This window comes from Macrotis lagotis, chromosome 4, assembly GCF_037893015.1.
Source record: "Macrotis lagotis isolate mMagLag1 chromosome 4, bilby.v1.9.chrom.fasta, whole genome shotgun sequence".
Classification (NCBI taxonomy): Eukaryota; Metazoa; Chordata; class Mammalia; order Peramelemorphia; family Peramelidae; genus Macrotis; species Macrotis lagotis.
Genome location: NC_133661.1, coordinates 2,369,505 through 2,389,158, shown reverse-complemented (window position 1 = coordinate 2,389,158; position 19,654 = coordinate 2,369,505). Strand labels below are relative to the sequence as shown.

The 19,654-nt window shown below is 51.6% G+C and overlaps 1 protein-coding gene across 1 annotated transcript; it reads right to left on the bottom strand.

The window, feature by feature from the left end:
- Positions 1-2,056: 2,056 nt before the first annotated feature.
- On the bottom strand, positions 2,057-19,321 carry BNIP3 (BCL2 interacting protein 3). The gene is made up of 6 exons (XM_074232147.1): positions 19,214-19,321; positions 11,842-11,995; positions 8,538-8,622; positions 7,238-7,344; positions 6,970-7,119; positions 2,057-3,672 (listed from the first exon to the last, which is right to left on the bottom strand). Exons 1-6 carry the CDS (start codon positions 19,260-19,262, stop codon positions 3,627-3,629), a joined length of 591 nt encoding a protein of 196 aa, XP_074088248.1. The 5' UTR covers positions 19,263-19,321; the 3' UTR covers positions 2,057-3,626.
- Positions 19,322-19,654: the final 333 nt, after the last annotated feature.

Below are 19,654 nucleotides of genomic sequence, written 5' to 3'. Positions count from 1 at the left end.
ACTCCTGGTGGGGATTTGTGAGTCACTGAGGAAGGAATTCAGATGTTTGGGAGTGGGGTGCTCTGTGGGTATTAGGCAGCTGTGTGTCTGGAAAGCTGAAGAAATGGGAGAGGGGCTAGATAGGGATACCCCCCAGGGACAGGCACAGGAGGAATGGCCATATAATTAGTGTTTTTCTGTGCTGATGGTTTTGATGGTGCCAGGGACTTTGGTGGGGAGGACTTTCCATTCTCAGTCTTCAGGACCTGAGGCTAAAACCAAGAACAAGCTGATCCAGCTGAGGCGCAGAGCACCTGGATATGTTGCTGCCAGATTCACCATTTCCATTCCACAAGGATGTGTCATGGGGCTGGGGGAAAACGGCTATTCCTGGGTTGTTTATATCAAGGGCTGAGAGGAGCGTTTATGGTATGTTGGTATGTCCCAACTTCCTTGGGGTCTCCTGCCAGTCCTATTCATGTTCTCCCCCCAAAAGGATGATAGAGGGCTGGGGGCCCTAGTGAGTTCCCACTTAGCCCCCTACTAAGAGATGCTTGCTGACTGACCAAACCTTTAATATGGGAGACTGGTCAGATAAAGGAAGCCCACCAGAGATAGCCTCGGCCTTGGTTCCCTGAAAGAAAAACTGACCAGATGTGTGGACCCTCCAGGGAGGCATGAAGTGTCAGAAATGACAGTGAGGACCAATGGAGTCATGAAGTTTCTCCACCAAACCGGCACATGCTGCCGGAGCAGCGGCAGAGCTTTGGAGTTCTGGGAACCACCTGATGGACAGAAGCAGGAGCAGAGTGAGGAGCCTCAAAGGACAAACCGGCCTTCACTCTGAATTCCTTCCCTTCTGGCTTCACCCCACAAGATTCTTAAGGCCGGGGACCCTGGCAGGTTGGAGGAACTTGATCTGAGCCACCTAACTTTAGGCAGTGATCCATAGGGAGATAAGAGGCATGGGCGATGGGGGAGGACAGGCCAAGTCAGGGTTCAGGTAGGATTCCCTAGGATTTAGTTTACTCAGGATTGTTGAGCCTCCAAAATGGAAATGGGTGTGGTATATACTTCCTAAGGGCCTGCCCTGACTAAAGCTGGGAGTCCATTCTGGGGACTTCTCAATCCATGATCACACTACTTCTAGAATGTCAACCAGACAGAAGGATTTGACTCATTGTCCTCTGGTGGGTGGGACATGGGGGCAACCCCGGGTCTCTAGATATTGCCGCTGGTGCAAAAGCTCCAGAGGCCAATGCTCCCCTGCAGCTTTTCTGGTTGGTGGCTGACACCAGGTTGGGGTCTATACAAAGTGATGAGGTTGAGATCAAGTCCCTAAGAGGCCGTCTGGGGGGGCTGTGTTGGCATCGAGTTTAAACAAGTCCTTCCTGGACGCCTCATCATACTTTGAAAGTGACTCCTTGGCAGGAGCACAGATGGTGTTGACCCCATTTGATGCCCATTATCTAAAGGGTACAACCAGTCATTACACTGGCATCTCCACCAGTCAAGCTGGACTCTTCATGGTTGCCTTGACAGTGCACTACCCCTCCTGGCCTACAACAGGGACCTTCCAGGCTCACTCTGGGATCCCAGCCTGGGGCCAGGAGGGAGTCCCAGGCCATGCTCCCCATCTTGCTGTCTCCACAGCTGCCAGTCATTCCCAGGACTATCAGAAGGGGCAAGACAATGCGTCACACCCCAATGTTTCTGGACCCAACTCTCATCTCCCCCATAGCCTATGGCAGGTTGTCTTTCCCCATCTGTACATTCAGTGGCTGGCAGGGGTCCTGAAGGCCTTTTCATTCCTTCAAAATCAATTCCTCCAAAGCCTTAGGTGGCCACTCTCAGAGGCTCCCTGACTTTTTCTGGGGCCTGGTATGGCTGGCAACTTGTCTAGCTGGCTGCCTCTGCTAGGCCTGCTCGCTCCCCCGTGCTCCCCACTAGGTCCCTACCACACTCCTTGGCCCTACCCTTTGTCAACTTGGCACAGAATTCTTCTCATTCTGGCTGTGGGGCTGAAGTCGACAAAGGGCAGGGCCAAGGAGCACAGTAGGGACCTAGCGGGGAGCACAAGGGAGCGAGCAGGCCTGGTAGGGGCAGCCGCCCGGACCCGTTGCAGGCTGTCAGACTTGGGTTTTGACTCACTGGAGACAGTGCCCCACAGTTGCCATAGATCACAAGATTGGCTCATTGAGGGCTAGCCTGAGTGAGATAAGGTCAGTGGGGAGATCTGAACCCACCTCTTCCAGACTCCAAGGTGTGTGACCACCGGTCACCAACTCCCCAGCCCCTCCTCGACCGTGCCCTTTCTGAAGTCATAGCCATTGGTGGCTCCTGCCCTCTGCAGTCAGAATCAGGGGTGTTGAATTTGGCTGAAATGCTCCTTTATTCTGTTACAAGAAGTGGTTCAAAGGGTAGGAGAGGGACTAACTACTCAGGACAAAGGGAATAGAAAACAAAAGATCCTTCATTTTGTTTAAGGTGCTGGGGCCCAGCAATCACTCCACTTAATTATTGGCTGGCCGTCTGAAGAGGGGACTGGCCGAAGACGAGGCCTTGCTTTCTGAATCACTCTTCCTTCCCTTGGCTTACAAAGCGCTGTGTCTGAGGCAACCCCTCTGTGGGCTTTGACCAAAGCAGGGGAGCCCAGTGGCTGGGCTGCGAAGGGCGATAAGCACCTGGGCCACCTCTGCAGTGGAGGAAGGGGTGGAGGGCAAAGGAGAGGGGCTTGCTTTTCAATCTGGAAGTTTGATTATTTCATCCTGGGTGGGGTGGGGGGCTAGGGGGGTCATCAGGGACAGATATAAACAAATGTTGAGTGTGTCCAGCACAGCAAAGATATGGCCTCCTTTCAGAAAATAATTTGCGCCAAGGAAAACGGCAGGCTCATGACACTGGTGAACTGGACCTGGAAACGGGCACCTTGGGGAATTTGGCAAACACAGAATTCTTCTCATTCTGGCTGTGGTGGCTGAAGTTGATATAAAGGGCAGGGCCAAGAAGTGTGGTAGGGACCTAGCTGGGAGCACGGGGAAGCAAGCAGGCTTAGTGGGGGCAGCTGCCTGGACACGTTGCAGGCCACACTAAGCCCTAGGAGGGCAAACAAGCGGAGGACCCAGAGACTTCAACGTCAGGGTTGGTTGGACCACCTTGGGGGCTTCCTCTCTTCCCATCTGCCCAGGAAGACCACCCAGCAGAATGGAGGAGAGACTTCCCTAAGTGGTTGCTCCAACCAGGGCAAACAGGCATGGGGGTCTTCTGGGACCACAAGCCCCTAGCAATCATGCTGTTAAAAATGACACGATTCACTTGTCCAAAGGAGTAGCCCCTGCGTGGGGAACTGGGAAGTGTGGGGACTTCCTGGAGTCCAGGGAGCCTCAGGATGGGGAGAACTCAAGGGGCTACGCCGACAGGGAGGAGAGGCCAGTCGGACCTGCTCCCCACGTGGTGCCCAGGGAGTGAAGACAGCTACTATCCTCCCCTTCTACTGAACTAGGAACACAACATTTACACAACAGATGAGCACAAGTCGCAGGAGCCATCCCGGACTCACGGCCAGACGCACGGCCTTCCTGCGGTAACCACCCTGCATGCTCAGAGATGGCAGCCTGCTGCTTGGCCAGACTCCCAGCCCCACTGCCCTAGAAGGTGCTGGTGGAGGTGGTGAGACGCCTTCCAATGTAGATCCTGAGGGGAAACGAAATGGCAGTTAGAGTGGTGTTAGTTGAGGGTGCAAGAAGACCCTGGAAATCGGGATTTCCTGCTTCCCCAGCACAATTCCTCTCCAAGTACCTGGAGTGGGGGCATCCAGGCCAGGAGAAAGGGGGCGTGCTGCCGACTCTCACTTCAGAGGTCCCCAACCCTTCAAGCTCTGGGAGCCCCTTCCTTTCCATCCCCCAGCCCCCTGAAGCAACCTCAGGCCCCCTTAAGATCCTCTTAAAAGTCTGCAGAGGCATCTAGGTGGCACAGTGGATACAGCACTGGCCCTGGAGTCAGAAGGACCTGAGTTCAAATCCAGTCTCAGACACTTAATAACTGCCTAGCTGTATGGCCTTGGGCAGGCCACTTAACCCCATTGTCTTAAATAAATTTTTAGAAAAAGTCTGCAGAGATGCTTGGAAAAGACCTAGGTTTCAAACCAGATCCCGTCTGGTTCAGAAGTTTCCCATCAGTGAGGGGCCACTGATGTTCTGAGGAGTTCGACTCAAACCCACCAAGCAGGCTGTGGGAAGCACTGGTGGAGGATACGGAGGGAGCCTCGTTTCTGGCTCCACATCTCCCCCATACCACCCCTTCTCCCCGCTGCCAGGCCCTGATCTCTAGCCAATGACTGCAGTCACCCCTCCAGGAGGTCTGCCTTCAAGTCCAGTGGGTCTCACCGGCTCATTCTTCTGCTCCATCCCCCCAAAAAACCTCAGCCACCATCCCTGCAGCCTCCCTGAACTCAGGCCGCATGGGATCCAGCAGGCGGTCCTGGCCCCGCTGCACAGGAAGAACGTCTTCCCTCCTCATTTCCACTGCAGACTTGGATCCCACGGTCTTAGTCCCCAGTCTCAATTTCCTCACACTGATACCTTGTTCATATTCTTGGATGCTTCTGAAGGTGGTTCCTGCTACTGGATGTCAGCAGGGAGAGTTTTGTCGTTGGCATCTTGGCCTCCAGGACCCAGCAGTCCAGTCCCCTTCGGAAGAATCCAGGGTGTTGGCAAAATTTTCTGGACATCCAGACTGACTCTAGTTTCCACCTGCTGCCAATGGCGTCTGCTCAGAGATCCCTTTTCCATGAGAGCCTGAGACCCTCTCCTTGAGGGTCCCTTCACCCTAACCCCCAATCCTTGGGAGTCTCTTGAGGTGAAACATCCTGAATTTCCTCCCTCGGTGTATTCTCATCTTGTCCATGATGGCAATGGGACACCCGACCTGGAGGTGATGCCCCAGATGCAGGCAGGCCAGCCAAAGGGCAGGAGCGAGGCGAGACCTTCCTCCAGCTCTGACCTGGCTCCTCTTCGGGTCAGTCAGAGGTTCATGCCAAGTGGACACTCCTTTAAAACCCCCAGCTTCTGCAGAGGGGCTGGCTTCTGGTTCCCACCGTCCCTGCTCCACCCCCTGCCCAAATGGTAGCATTGTGGCTTGGTGACCCAGGCCTAAGTCCTCTTCAATTCATGTTGCTCCAGCCTGGGACTTGACGGACACCGGCTGCAGCGTGTGGCCACCCAGCCCGGCCACCTGCACACAAGTCAGGCACAAAGCCACAGCACGGGATGAGCCATGTCCAAACAATTATGTGGCAATGAACCCACAAACAAGTACCCTACCTCTCCATGCCCATCTACACACACACGTACACATGTGTGTGCTTCCTCTGAGCCCAGCATGGCTCTGGCTGGTTTGATCATCTGGTTGCTCAGCTTCCTAAGGGTTTCATGACAACACTGTTGCTTCAGGATAATGTGTTCTCATCAGTCAGCCAGTGAGCACTTACTGAATACCTTCTGTATACCTGGGGCTCCAATAGAATACAAAGAGGAAGAAGACGGTCTCTGGCCCTCGAACAGGGGAGACGACAAGTTAGAAGCAGGATGAACAGGAGCTGATGGACAGAGGGACTGCGGCAGGATTAACAGGGCTTGGGAAAGACTTCCTCTAGAAGTTGGGATGGGAAGGAAACCGAGGAAGATAAGCCATGTTTGCAAAGCGCCTACGTGTCCTCACAACCACCCGAGGATGCGGGGTTATGCCTAGCCCCATTTTACATGCTGAGACCACAGGTGACCTCGGGCTTCCTGACCCCAGGACTCTCCATGATGCCGCCAGGGGACAAGGCATTCCAAGAATGGGGATCAGCCAGAAAAAAAAAAGCCCAGAACCAAGAGATGTGGATCTTGTTCTTCTGAACCCTCCCAGAAGCTGGGTCTTCAGTAGAGGCCTGAAGGAAGCCAGGTGAGTGAGCTGGGGATGAGGAGGGTGAAGGTCCCAGGTACGAGGGGACTTTCCCTTTGACTCTGTAGCCCCCTTCTCTGGTCTGACTCTGCCCCAAACTTGGTACAGGTTTTCATCTTTTCAGGCGTGGACTAGGGCAAAAGCAGCTGGGGGGGTATTGAGGGGGGGCCTGCCTCTGGTCCATCCTCCACTGAGGTGCCAAGGTGATTTTTCCTAAAGCCCTGTTGGGATCATAGGATCTCCCCACCTCCCCCAGTCAGCAAAGGATAGCGTCTCCCTCTTATCTCCAGGTTCAAATAGAAAACCCCGTTTGGCTTTCAAAGTCCCTTCGGGCCTCGCTTCCTCCTTGCTTTCCATCTCCAACCTTACTCCCCACCAAGGACCCCCAGCCCTAGGCCCTGCCACCCATCAGACACTTCATCTCTGGGTCCAGGCATCTTCTCTGCTGGTTCCCGGCCTGGAACTCTCGTCATCTCTGGCTGTGGGCTCCTGGACTTCCTTTGACAATCCCACCTTCTCCAAGATGCTCTTCCATGCCCCTGCCCCTCTCCAGTTTGCTGCTTGTCTCTTGTCTCCTTCTTTAACCAGGGGGGTTCATGAGGGCAGCAACCAGCCCTTGCTCTTCTTTGTACCCCAGGAATTTAGGGCTATTACATTGGAGGCAGCGATCCCTAAAAATGCTTGGTGCCCTCTCGAGAGCAGGTGAGCCCCAGACAATGACGTCCACTGGCCACAAGATTCGTGCTTGGAGGGTCAAGATTGCCAACGTTTGATATGATCAGATGATAAAATGTCAAGGTTCCATTCTTTTTTCCTGGGATTTGGGGATCCATAAATGCTGCCAGTTCCAACTCTTTCCCTCACTGCCAGCCATGCTTTCTGCATTCTCCTTCCTGGCAAGGGGCAGAACCGAGGCTGTCTGGAGCCCCCATTTTCTCCAAGCTGTTCTCTTTAATGACCTCACAAAAGTCGATGTCTTCTCCTGCCAAGAGCTCCCCCCCACCCCAGGGCCGGCACCCCAAGAGGGACACCCAAGGGACTCACCCCAGCCCAATGGCGAGGAAGTGAGAGAGCAGCAGGGACGGGAGGAAAACCTTCAAAAACTCTGCCGAGAAGATGCCCCCCTTTTTCATGACGCTCGTGTTTCTCATGCTGAGAGTGGCCGAACGCTTCGGGTGCTTAAAAAGAAACTCCCTAGGATGAAAGGAAATAATGGAGAGGGTCAGAACTCCCCAACTGAGGGCAGGGAGACCCTCCCCCTCCCCACACCCCATCTCTCCACCTCCATCAGTGCAGCTGCATCCACACTCACTTTGGGGGGATATTTTCAGGCCTACTGGACCAGTCCCAGATCCAGTCTGAGTTTTTCTTCAGGATGCTCTCTACTTCTTTCCGTCTTTCCATGTAGTCTTCTTCAGACTAAAGCAAAATGGAAGTTACTGAAGCCTCTGCAGGCCTGCAGACCCCCCAGAGACTGGACTCTCCCGCATGGTATGGGCCGGATGGAGGTCGCCCTGACCATCCCTGCTAGGAGCCCCGGGCCTTAGTGACTGAGCTTTCTTGGCAACTAGCGGCCTGCCCCGGGGGGCCTGTGAGGTGAGAGGCTTCGCAGGAGAGCGGGACACCTTCATTTCATGAACAGGAAGCAGAGCAGGTCCCTGGACAGGTGACCAGTTCAAGGTCTCACAAGGAGGCTGAACTGCTCACTTCTAAAGTGTTCCAGAGCTGTGATAAAATCACAACTTAAAGTTGGATGATCTGAGTTCAGATCCTGGCTCAGATGCCCGGATGGAAATACTGGCTGGTTCCTCATCAGATCCTCTAGAAGGAGGAAAGGGGATTCCTGCCTGGTGGATACGGGCTGAACTACTGCTTGGGACACGGCTCCCTTTCAAGCACTGAGGATTGGGGGCTAGTCAAGGTGACAATGCCCACCTGGAGCACAAGTCCTGATGAGTCTTACACCAGCCCAAAGGTGGAGAGAGCAGCCCCAACAGTGGACTATGCATAGGTGAGGGATGTTCAAGGTGTATTAGGCAAAGCTGCCCACCAAGTCTGTGTGTGTGTGTGTGTGTGTGTGTGTGTTTGTGGTGTCTGCAAATTCATAAATTTCTCCAAGACACAAATGAAGCAGAAGTCAGAAAAAAAATGCTTTTAAAATGGGGAAACTGAGGTCTAGAGATCAAGGAGTATGCCCACAGAAGGTTAAGGTCAATGTGGGATTTGCTCCAGGTTCCAAAACGCCCCTAATGTAGCTCTTTCCCCTCCACTGCCCTGCAGCCTGGGCAGATAACAGGAATACCCACAGGCCACGACAGCAGAGTCAGTAGGTAGTCACTGCTGAGTGTTATTGATCTATAAATCAACTTCTGTTGATGAACTTTGCAAGTTTTCTACCTAAATCATGTTCTTTCTCTGCATGTGACTCAATCCAGACATGGCCTCAGTGACCCAAATATTAACCACCTGATAACACCCTGTGCCAACAGGTAACTTATTTAAAATGCCACAGGGAGCAGCTGCCGGGTAAAATTCCCCCCCCCTTAGGGAAGAGGGTCCCCAGCACCTCTCCCAGGTGCCCCTCGACATCACTGACATGCCCTCCCTCCTACCTGGGAGCTGTTCTTTTCTCCAATGCTGTGAGTATCCGTTTCAGAAATTCGGTTAATATCTTGGGGTGTCTGTGACCGAGGTGGGCTTCACAAAAACAAAGGTGGAGGCAAAGGGCAAAGACAAGCCTGTTAGCATTCCTTTTTCAGTATGAAATGGCAGGGAGCAGAGAGAAAAACATCAGACAGATGAGAAGGACAGAGTCAGAATCCCACTCCCAGGATGGCCTGGAAGGTCTGCCTTGGCCTTTACGGTTCAAGTATTGGGACCCTTCTTGAGAAGTCAACCTGTCAAGAGTGCTCTGCCCCCCCCCCCCATCACTGCTGCTTCTGTTGTCCTGGATCAAACAGAACAAGTCTGATATCCCTTTAGATATCTGAACCCGGCCCTTCTGTCCCCCTCTCCTGTGCCTTTCTGTCCATCAGATCACCCTCATGACAAACTTGCCCATCCTGCTTCTCCTTCCTCTGCACACTCTCCAGCACAGCTATGTTTCCTGATCCACGACATCAGAACCAAACACAGATGTCCAGATGAGATGTGGATTAGGCAGAGGACCCCAGGGTTGTGCCCTGCCCTATTCCTGGAAGCCTTTTTGGACACTCCTTCCCACTAGTAACTCCCATCAGACTTAAGACTATTCTAAAAACCTCAGAACTTTTCAAATGACTGCTCACTATGCCTCCTCCTAGCCCATCACAGAGAATTCATCCTCACTGAATTCCATTGTTGGGCTAACTGAAATGTTCTAGCCTGTCCAGAGCTTTGTATTGGCTCTATCTCAGATTTCTGTCATTTGGAACCTAATTCATTGCATGGATAAAAAAGTAAAAAAGCACAGATCCAGGGGCACTCCACGGGAGACCTTCTGCCAAACTGCCATGGACTCCTGAAGACAGTCTTCGAGTCCTGCCCTCTAAATCCATTCTACTCTAAAACTCTCTGGCTTTCCCACAAGTCATGATCCCCAGCCTTTCCAGTACCGAGGAGAGGTCCTTTACTATTTCCTCTATCTTGGCTATGAATTCCGTTCACCACTGCTCTATTATTTCCAGTGCAAGAGTCATTGTTCTTGCAGAAGAAACAAGAGCAGAGCAATCAAAAAATTAAAGTTATCTTCTCTCTGGAGCCAATATATACTATTTCATGAGCCCAAACAAAGAGCCCCATCCTTTCTTTGGAACTCCTCTTCCCCCAAAAGATTTGGTGCCTTTACCCTCATCTCCCTGAGCTCATCTTGGGTTTGAGGGCTCCTGACACTGGATTTATAAGTCTATGCCACATTTGTTACCTGTCATCTTCTCCCTCTCTCCTCCCTTCTGCCTTATATAGCTATCTTTTTAAAATCTATGATGACTGGTTAGTTCCTCTGCATTCACACTGAACTGTTCAGAAAACTCCCTGCCTCACTAGAATTGTTTGTTTTTAACCGTTGGAATTTCATTTTTCAGAACTGCCCAATTCCCCCACAATGTCTTTGCCTGGAGAAGCTGAATCTGTGGCATCCTATCTATCAGTCTAAAAACCTTTCAAACCTTGGGTGCCTGCCATAGCCTAGGCAAGACTTCCCTCTCTTCTTTCATAGCTCTAGGGGATGGCCCTTTCATTTCCACCCCAGCAGGCAGGACCTCTCTGAGAGAATCAGACACAAAATACAATGTCCCCTTGATGCTTCCTCTCCATTTTAAAGAGGAAATTGTCATTTAGGCAAATTAAAGTTTTGCTCCAGCAGAAGCCTGTGTAACTGGAATCCCTGCATTATTTTATCATGGTTTCTCACTTCTGAAAATCCTTAGGTCCCTTCAAAGCTCACCTACATGAGGAATTCCTTGTTGCTCCTCCCCAAATTACCCACACAGCCTCTATAGATTAGGCATAGGCTTCCCTTGTTTTATGTTGTCGTCTTCTATAGAATGGAAGATTTACTAAGATAGGAAAGATCTTGTCTTTGAATGCTCAGTGTTGGGTCCCCAGGAGGTGCCTAATAAATGCTTTTGCTCCATTTACTCCTGGTCTCTTTCTTGCTTTGCCTCCTGGGAACTTCTGGGTTCCCCAATGCAATTATTCTTTTTCTTTAATGGTAGTTCCTCTGCCTGGGGTCAGACACCTGGCAGTTTTGGCATTCTCTCCTTCTTTTTAGTTTGAAGACTTCTGGATGATCTTTATAAGATCAGACAAAGATATTTATAGGACCAGGCAAATATAGCCTTCCCAAGCCATGTTAGATATCTTCCATCCTTGTTCAGGAGTCATGCCTAGTCTAAGTTCCTTTCTTAGGTGCCATCTTCATTGCTAGCCACTGAGATTGTCACATCATGGAACCACTCACCCAGGTGGCTAACAGCTGTCTCAATGTCCCTGAGCCATCATCGTACGCTTCTCTTCTTCCTCCTCCAGATTTCGGGGGGGGGGGGGGGTGTCTATATTATCATTCCTTCAAACATCAGCAGAAAGATGCTCCTTTCTCAGAAGACTTAGCTCCCTCCTCTTCAAAGAGAAGCTACAATTTGTATTTAGTACCAAGTACATACTTGTCCTTTCCTTCCCTTCCTCCTAAGTGTGATAGTCTTCCTCCTCTCTCCAACATCCTGACAAAGGTCAAGTTTCCCCTCCCCCACTTCAGATCCTTTTCCTCCTCTTGAAGCTCAGTTGCCACTATCTTTGGGAGTCCTGTTAACCTGGAAATCATATTATGATCATGGGTTAAAGGAACTGGATTATGTTCATCCTGGAAGAGAAAAGATTGGGGAAAACAAGGTATCTATAAGCCCTCCTAAGGACCAAACCATGAAAAGTGAGAAAGAACCAAGTTAGGTTTGACAACAGAAAGATCTTGTAACAATGCAAATTCTCCCAAGGGAAGGGAGACAGAGGAGGTGAAGGGCTTCCCTTCACTGGAGGCTAGAGAGCCATCTGATGGCCATGTTATGGGAAAGTCAGGCCGGGCTGAATGGCTTTAAGATCTCTTCCATCTCTGACAACTGGAGGACATCTCCATTTAGCTGACTGCCCACAGTTCACATATGAAATCATGAAATTATTTCTTTTGAAGGTAAGAACATTACCAGGGATTCACCAAAAGTGTATGAGAATGTACATTTACAGATTAAGGAAACTGAGGTCCAAGGAGAAGACAGACTTTGCCCAAAGTCCCTTTATTCCTCAGTGTCAGCTGGAATGGAACCTGGGTATTGTCTCCCAACCATTCTGCACCATCCCTCTTCCCAGGCTGGCAGTGGGGGCCGGTCAGTGAAGAAGGACAGCCACGGCAACAGTTCCTTTGCTTCCCACTCAGATGATGCCTACCTGTCACAGTGAGAACTCTTGGAGCTGCTCCGTCCAGACTCATGCTGGGCATCCAGAAGAATCTTTTCCATGTCGCCATTATAGGCTGAAATTGAGGATGGCGCTGCACTATGACCATTGCCATTACTGCTGAAGTGCAATTCCACCCAAGAGCCTGTGGGGACAAAACCAGGGACAAAGCTGGAGAGAGCCCACCCCCAAACTGGCACAAGACAGAGGACTCAGGGGTAGTAATTAGAGCCCGGACACCGACTCGATGGCCGAAGCAGATCACACAAAAGATCCCAGAGCTTCAGTTTCTTTATCTGTAAAATGAGCATTCTAGTCTGTACACATCCTTCCTCCCCGAGCTGTGGGGAAGAAAGCACTTTGGACAAGATCAAGTGTTAGCAATATGGGGTTCATTAACATGGGACAAGCCCTTGACTAACTAAAAACTCAAACCACCAAAAGGGTTTTCACTCATAGCATTGAGGGAAATGACAACAGACTGAATCCCTGTGAATATGACTACAGAACATTCCAGAATCAGTGAGTCCTGGGACCCTATGCCTCCATGCCAGTGCCCAGCTTCAGTCATCCAAGAGGCACCAGGCCTAAATCTGACAACAAAGGACCTCACGACCAATTCGGTTTCTGTGACTGCACAAATCATTCTCTACTCTGGCCCCAGGCTCTTCCTCTATAAACAGGAGATCAATCCTGTGGCCTCCCAGGTAGCTTTGGGATGCCTAGAGCATAGTGAGTCTTCAGAGGCAGGGAGCTGGTCAGCTTTGAGATGCTATTTGTGAAGGACTTCACTCAGAGCACGCACTATGGCAGGCTATTAATGAATGCTTGTTCCTTCACCCATTTCAACCCCACAGGTAGACTGAGGTTTTCAGGAGATTTAAGAAGTATTTGCTGACATTTCATAACTGCTTAGAAAAGGAAGATGCTCAGATTTATAGCCAACTCCACTCCAGATGGCCATCCAGACTATTTGGGGGGGGGGGGGCTAGGTGCTAGGTGGCACAGTGGATAGAGCGCCTGCCTTGGAGTCTAGAGTACCTGATTTCAAATCCAGCCTTAATAATTACCTAACTGTGTGACCCTGGGCAAGTCATTTAACCCCATTGCCTAGCAAAACCCCCCCCAAAAACCCCAAAAACCAGACCATTTGGGCCTGACTCATGCTAGAGCCTTTCGAGCTTATATTTGTCTGATGAGCCACAGCTGGACACACTAACCCTTGACCCAGACGTGATGTCATCTCGGGCCTTGTTGGGCAAGATGGAACAACTTATAGCTCTTTTGAAACAGTAAGAGTTTAAGAGGCAAATTTCTGGCCTTTCCTTAATCCTCTGCTGCCCAAAGAACTGGAAAAAAAGTGAATGCCTGTGAATTGGGAGTGGGAACCAAAGACTTAAAAATTTTTTTCAAAAAAACCATTACATACATCATGCACAGGGAAAATTCATGAAGTTCTGGGGAATTCTTCTTCCTGGGGGTTAATCTGATGACAAAACACTTCAAAAATGGAAGCTTAAAGCAGGAAGTCCTTGTCACCAAGCATGGCCCTTCATGTGGCCTTTCCAAGAGGCCAAGTCACCAGCCTCTGCTACTATCTGTGAGTCCTTCACTCTGCTTCTTGCTGTCCTCATCTAGAAAGGCAGGGCACTGGATTCAGTGGGCCAAGAGGCCAGAACCCAAGGGCCAGACATTTAGGGACTCAGCAAGGAGCTGGAGCCCCTTTCCCCAGTGCCCTGCCAAAAGCAGAGAACACAGTCCAGCCAGTTCAGTGGCAGCCTTTGCCCTGCAAAGGAAGAGAAGCCAGGCACTCCGAGCCCTGCTCACAAGGAGTCCTTTGTCTCTAAATATGTCACATCTGTGAGAAAAAACCAAGCCAATGACCCATTTTATTCAAGGAACCTTGGCAATGGAGAAGCAAACTTGATTATGGGCAAGAGCCCAAGCTTGGCCCTTTAGAAGGCCCACTCACATCCTTGAAAGCATGAAGTTTCAAAAATTTCCCACATTAGTTGTGTTATTTGTGAAAGGCCCAGACATGGGCAAAATGACTGACTTTCCAAAGAAGCATCTCAGAACACAATGAGCAAGGAGGCAGGCACACAGATGCTCAGGAAACTCAAGCTTGGCCTTATGGGGAAGGGGCAGATTACTAAAGAGGAGTGTTTGGTGAAAATACAAGGCTTGGTCACTCTGGGTGCTGGCCTTCATCACCCTGGACATTGACTGACCTGCTGGCCAGAGCACCTGCCTCCAGACCGGCCCATCTCTAAAGTGGATCTTTTGCAAAGGCAGGTCTGTCTGTCTGTCACCTCCTCTAGTCAGTACCTCCAGGGACTCCCTAAAGCCCAATACTCTGGGATCCCATTCACACAACCTGTACTTTTCTTGGCTGCACCCTCTCTGGCTCAGTTTACCTCTTTCAGGCCCTACCACTACCACCCACACAGGTTCCCCAGAAGGTCATCTCCAATTCACCCTATAGAATGATCTCAGTGTTTACAGAGTTCTATCTTTATTGTCTCCCCACCAGACCAAGCTCCTTCAAAACTGTTTTTGACCTTTTGAATCCTTGGTGTACAGTACTGTTCACCATTCCTCAGCACTGAAAAGATCTAGGGACTCTGACACCCTCCCCCTCCCCTGACCTCCTGGGAGACCTAAAAGGATAGATGGAGAAGGACAGAAGGCAAGATGACCCAAGGGGCTCTCCTCTTGTGGAACTATTAGATGGGCTCTATTGGGCTTTAAGGGTCAGAACAGAGAACTCCGGATAGAGGTTACACAAGGGACTACCTTCTGATGGACGCCAGGAATAGCCCTCCTTGACCACTGGAGACCTTCACCCAGAGACTGAAAGACCCTGAAAGGGAACTTCTAGGAGGTGCCAGATCCATTAGAATATAATTTCCCTGAGGGCAGAAGCCTATTTGCTTTTGTCTTCTCAGTAACCAGCACAAATTCTGTTTGTGGACTAGTTAGATTTGGGGGAAGAATTGGACTAGGAAGTCACTGAAATTTCTTCCAACTCTAAAATATCTGTCGCATTTATTTTCTTTGTATCACCCCAGGGGAATAGAAGGTTCTAGAAAGCAGAATTATTTCAAAATTCTGATCCTTGAGTCCCAGTTCTGAATGCACAGTTGACACTTAAAAAAACTTGTTTTTATTTTTAATTGATCTAAATTTTCAGAGTAAACAAACCATAGACTAGGAGCAAAAAACTGGTAACTGAGGGTGCCCAGAAATTGGAGACGAATTAAGCAAACCCTAGTGTATGAATATAATTGAATTATAGTGCCACATAAAAATATGCATAGTGGGGAAAAGTTCAGAGAAACTTGTGAAGACTTTTCTGAACTGATTCAGAGCACCAGAAAAGAATGGCTTTAAAAGGGCAACATTAATACAATCACAACATTGTTAAAAAAAAATAAATAAATAAATTTTGAAAGACTAAAGAACTCCAGTCACTGTAATGACTCAATCCCCAACTCAGAGGACCAAAGACAGAAGGTGCTACCCCACCCCTGACAGAGGTGAGGCATCAAAATGGAGAATGAAACAGACATTGTTGAATATGGCCAATAAGGGAATATTTTTATCATGCATAAGTTGACAGGACATTTTCTTTTTCTTTAATGAGGAAAAGATAGTCTAGGTTTAGGGTTGCCCCCCAAAAGAAAAAGAAAAATGGGGCATTTAAACTGTTTTTTAAATACAAAAGAGAATAGAAAGAAAGCTAGAAGGAAACAGATGTGTGGAATTTATTACATCTAAAGGAAAAGGTCTATAAGAGATGTGGAGTTTCTTGTGTACAAAATTTGAAAAATGAGCTAATTAAACTGGATGGCTTCAACTGCTTTACATCTGGGATGTCATGAGCTCTCCAGGCAGGACAAGGCAGCTCCAAGCACTCTGGTTAGGGGGAACCCTCTCTGGGTTCCCAGATTCTGCAGCCCCAAGGCAAAATCCTGGCACCATGCTATGCTGTGAGCTGTATCTCCTGGATAAAGACAAGTCTCTTCCCCCCTTCTCCCAAGTATTTCTGGGACTGGGGTGACCTCTCTGGCTCTCGCTCTATTCTCCCTTCTCCTCTGAGGGGGAACAGACTAGCTTATCTCTACCATCCATGTTGACTTTGATATTTGATGACTCCCTTTCCTACTATTTTGAAACAAGGGTTTGTGTACCTTTTTGGTTTTCTATCCTCCATAGTTTTTCCCTGGGGTTAAGACGACAGAAGGGTTGGAAGGGATTTCCATGGCCAATTAATCCAAAAGGATATGCTGGTTTTCATGTTTGGAATGACCTAGTCTTTGCCTGACCTTCCCCCGAGAAGGGACCCCCCAGTCCACTGCTAAAGCTGGACTTGACTAGCCTGAATGGGGCTCTTTGCCACCTGCCCACACTGCCCTGGAGACAGCTCACACGGACGTGCCATCCTCCCACCCGCCATGAAAGCGTGTAATAAACCAGTCAGAACCCAAGTTGTTATTTCACTATTTCTCTCATTATGAAGTCTGACTTCCTCCTGGCTGCTGCTGCCAGGTCTGGGAGCAGGGTGGACTCAGAGGCCAAATGTGGATTTGGACTCGAGTTCCTCCCTACCACAAGGTCCTGGCCAAAGATGCAGGCTTTGGCCTTCTGGGCCCAGAGTTCCCCCAAATGAGGAATGTGGGCTAGAGCAGCCTATCAGCTACTAGAAGGGCCTGCTCTGCTAGGTACTGGGTGAGGGACCAGAGACTAGCTAAAAGGAAAGTCAAGCCAGAAGAGGCAGACAGGGGCCTTCCCTGTAGGCAGCCCAGCTGCTCCCTGGTTCCCATGCTGTCCCTAGACAGCCCATGGGGGGCCAGAAGTCAGGAGCTCAAAAAGGCAAGGAAACCAATGCCAGCACCCCTCAAGACTCCACCATCACGGCCTATCAGAAGGTACCTTCCACCCATGGACTCAGCTGCGGGGGTTCTCTGGGGTGCCTGACTCTAGGGGAGCACCCAGACTTTGCTGACCTATGTTTTCTAGCCCATGAGCCTGTGGGACTCAGGTCATGTCGGGGAGGTGGGGCATGAAGAGGAAGCCTGCCACAGTACAGGCTTTCTAAACGTCATCCCTGTCTCTGCCAGCACTCCAGATTCTCGTGGGCCAGCTGCCTATCCCCAATGATAGCCCTGGAGGAGGTTGTGAGTGTTGAGCTGCACGTACACAGGCTGGGCTGGAGGCAAGTTCCCACTGCTTCCATGGGTGTCACCAGCTTGTTTTAGAGGGAAACAGCCCCCTTGGAAGCCCTGGCCCCTCATGAGTCAGCATTTTGGTTTCAAGGTCCAGGAGCAGTGGGAAATTAAGAGCATTTGGATCCCCCCCACCCCATACGCCCAAGAGTTTAAATTTAGATGTGAATGGCCAATGCAAGGCAGCTGAGAGGGAGTCGAATCACTAGGAAAAGAAGCCTGAGCTCAGCAAGGCTTTCCAAACCCATGACCTACGAGGAGTTCAATTAGGAGAAAACGCTGAGAAGCCACAGAAATGACCAGAGAAAAGCAAAGCCAGTGAGGATTGGAGAGGACATCTGAGTGGCCTGCCCCAGGCCAAAGAGCAAGTGACTTGGAGACTGAGGTCCCTAAGGCTCCCAGTCTATAACTGGGTGAATTCAAAGGCCTCTAGGTAAAAGGGACTTCCAGGCAGACTGAAGCTGAGAGACACTCACACACACCACACAGACACACACACACCCTTCCCCTATGGTTGAGAAGGAAAAGTTCCTCTCCTTGAATAAAGTGGCCTAGTCAGGCTTTCTCCATACTGGGTGACTAGCCTTGTGAGGGTCCTCTTGCTGGGTGCCAGGCAGCACCCTATTCTACAGTCCGGTCTTGAGGTCTTAAACAGAGAGGCGAGTTCCTGTCCCCCCCTGCCCAGTGGCCAGCCCACCTGGGTTTCCATCCTGATGAAATCACATCCTAGGCTCTCTTCTAGTCTCTCCTCTAAGTGTTGTGTCACAGAGGTCAGACTTGTAAGCAATAGGAATAGCCTACGTTGATTATAGATTATAGGCTGGAAATTGGAAGTGGCGAAGGTGGGTCTTGCCAGTGGCCCTGAGCCATCCGGTCCCCTAGGTGGCCTGCCACAATATGGGAATGCTTAGATGACCTGAAATGTGGCAGACCTGCCTTTTTCTTCAATCCAATCCAATGGGTCTTCTAAGGACTTTGATAGGGTGGGCTGCCTCCCTGGTTTTCCAAAGCCAGGGCAGACTGGGCTCAAAATGGATTTCCAAAAAGGAAATCCTGGCAGTCTGGGGCCCCAGGGCCAGATCTCATGGTTACCCAGTGAATATGATTTCCAATCTGCAGTCCCATTCTCTCCCCACATGGAAGCCCAAGAAAAAGGGAGGAACTTGTCATTTTTCTTGCAGCCTTTTCCGAGGCCCCTTTCCAGCCTCAAGGGGAGGGGGTCTGGAACCTGGGTGACTTTCCAAGGACAAGGCCAGAGCAGCAGCTGAGCTGTGGCCCTTCTTGGTTAATGATTGCCAAAGCCCGGGGAGGCTGCAAGCCTTAAAGCCAAAGCCAAACACCCAGCCATCCAGACAGCAACACCCACCCAGACACACACACACACACACTCACACACAACACACATACAGACACACACACACAGCCACAAACACCACAATACAGAAACACACACACACCACACAGACACAAATACCACACACACTCACAACACCACAACACACACAGACACACCACACACAGACACAGACACAGACACACCACACACACATACAGACACATACCACACACACAGACAGCCACAAATACCACAATACAGACACACACCACACAAACACAAATACCACACACACTCACAACACCACACATATACATACATCACACATACAGACACACACCACATGCACTCACAGACACAAATGCCACGCATACAACACCACACACACACACACACACACACACACACACACACACACACTTCCTCCATGGATGACAAGGAAAAGTTCTGCCCCTGAGCCCAGATAAATAAACAAGGGCCAGGAGGCTGCGGAGGCGCCCTCCCTTCCCTGGGCCACACTTGGGGGGGGGGCCCTTCCACGAGCCCACTGTCACCCTGGGGGGCCCTGCCCGGGCACGCAGGCTCCTGGCCAGGGTCTGGCCCCGACTTGTAGTTTAAAGGGCCTCCTTGGCCCGGGGCTGGCTGGGCCGCGGCCCGCGGAGGCCCGCGGAGGCCCGCGGAGGCCCGGCCAGGCCCGGCCGGCGTCAGCCCCGCACAAAGGCTACTCAGTAAGCCGGCCCGGGCGGCTGGGCCCCCGGGGCGCCCCCCAGCCCCCCAAGCCCCGGGCCCGGCGGCTCACCCTGCAGGTTCTCCTCGGGGGGGGGCGCGGGCTGGCCGCTCTGCGCCATGGCGGGGCCGGGGTCGCTGCCGCCGCTGGGGGGTCGTGCGGGGGCCCCCGGAGCGCTGCTGCCGCCGCCGCCGCCGCTGCCGCTGCTCTGGGCCCGGGGGCCGGGGCCGGGGCGGGGCCGGGGCGGGGGGCGGGGCTGGGAGGGCCTGGGCGGGGCCGGGCTGGGAGGGGCCTGGGCGGGGCCTGGGCGGGGCCTGGGGGCGGGGCCGCCGCCGCCGCTGCTCTGGGCCCGGGGGCCGGGGGCGGGCGGGGCCGGGGCGGGGCCGGGGGCCGGGCCGGGGCGGGGCCGGGGCGGGGCCGGGGCGGGCCGGGGGCCAGGGCGGGGCGGGGCCGGGGCGGGGCCGGTCACGCGCTCTCCTCCCTCCGCCCCCCGCCGCCGCGCGACAACAACAA

Coding starts and splice junctions, on each gene's coding strand:
- BNIP3 (XM_074232147.1), bottom strand. CDS start 19,262: ATGGCGCAGAGCGGCCAGCCCGCGCCCCCCCCCGAGGAGAACCTGCAG. Junction 7,120..7,237: donor CCTGAAAATATCCCCCCAAA/GTGAGTGTGGAT, acceptor CTTTCATCCTAG/GGAGTTTCTTTTTAAGCACC. Junction 3,673..6,969: donor TTCCTCGCCATTGGGCTGGG/GTGAGTCCCTTG, acceptor GTTTCCCCTCAG/GATCTACATTGGAAGGCGTC.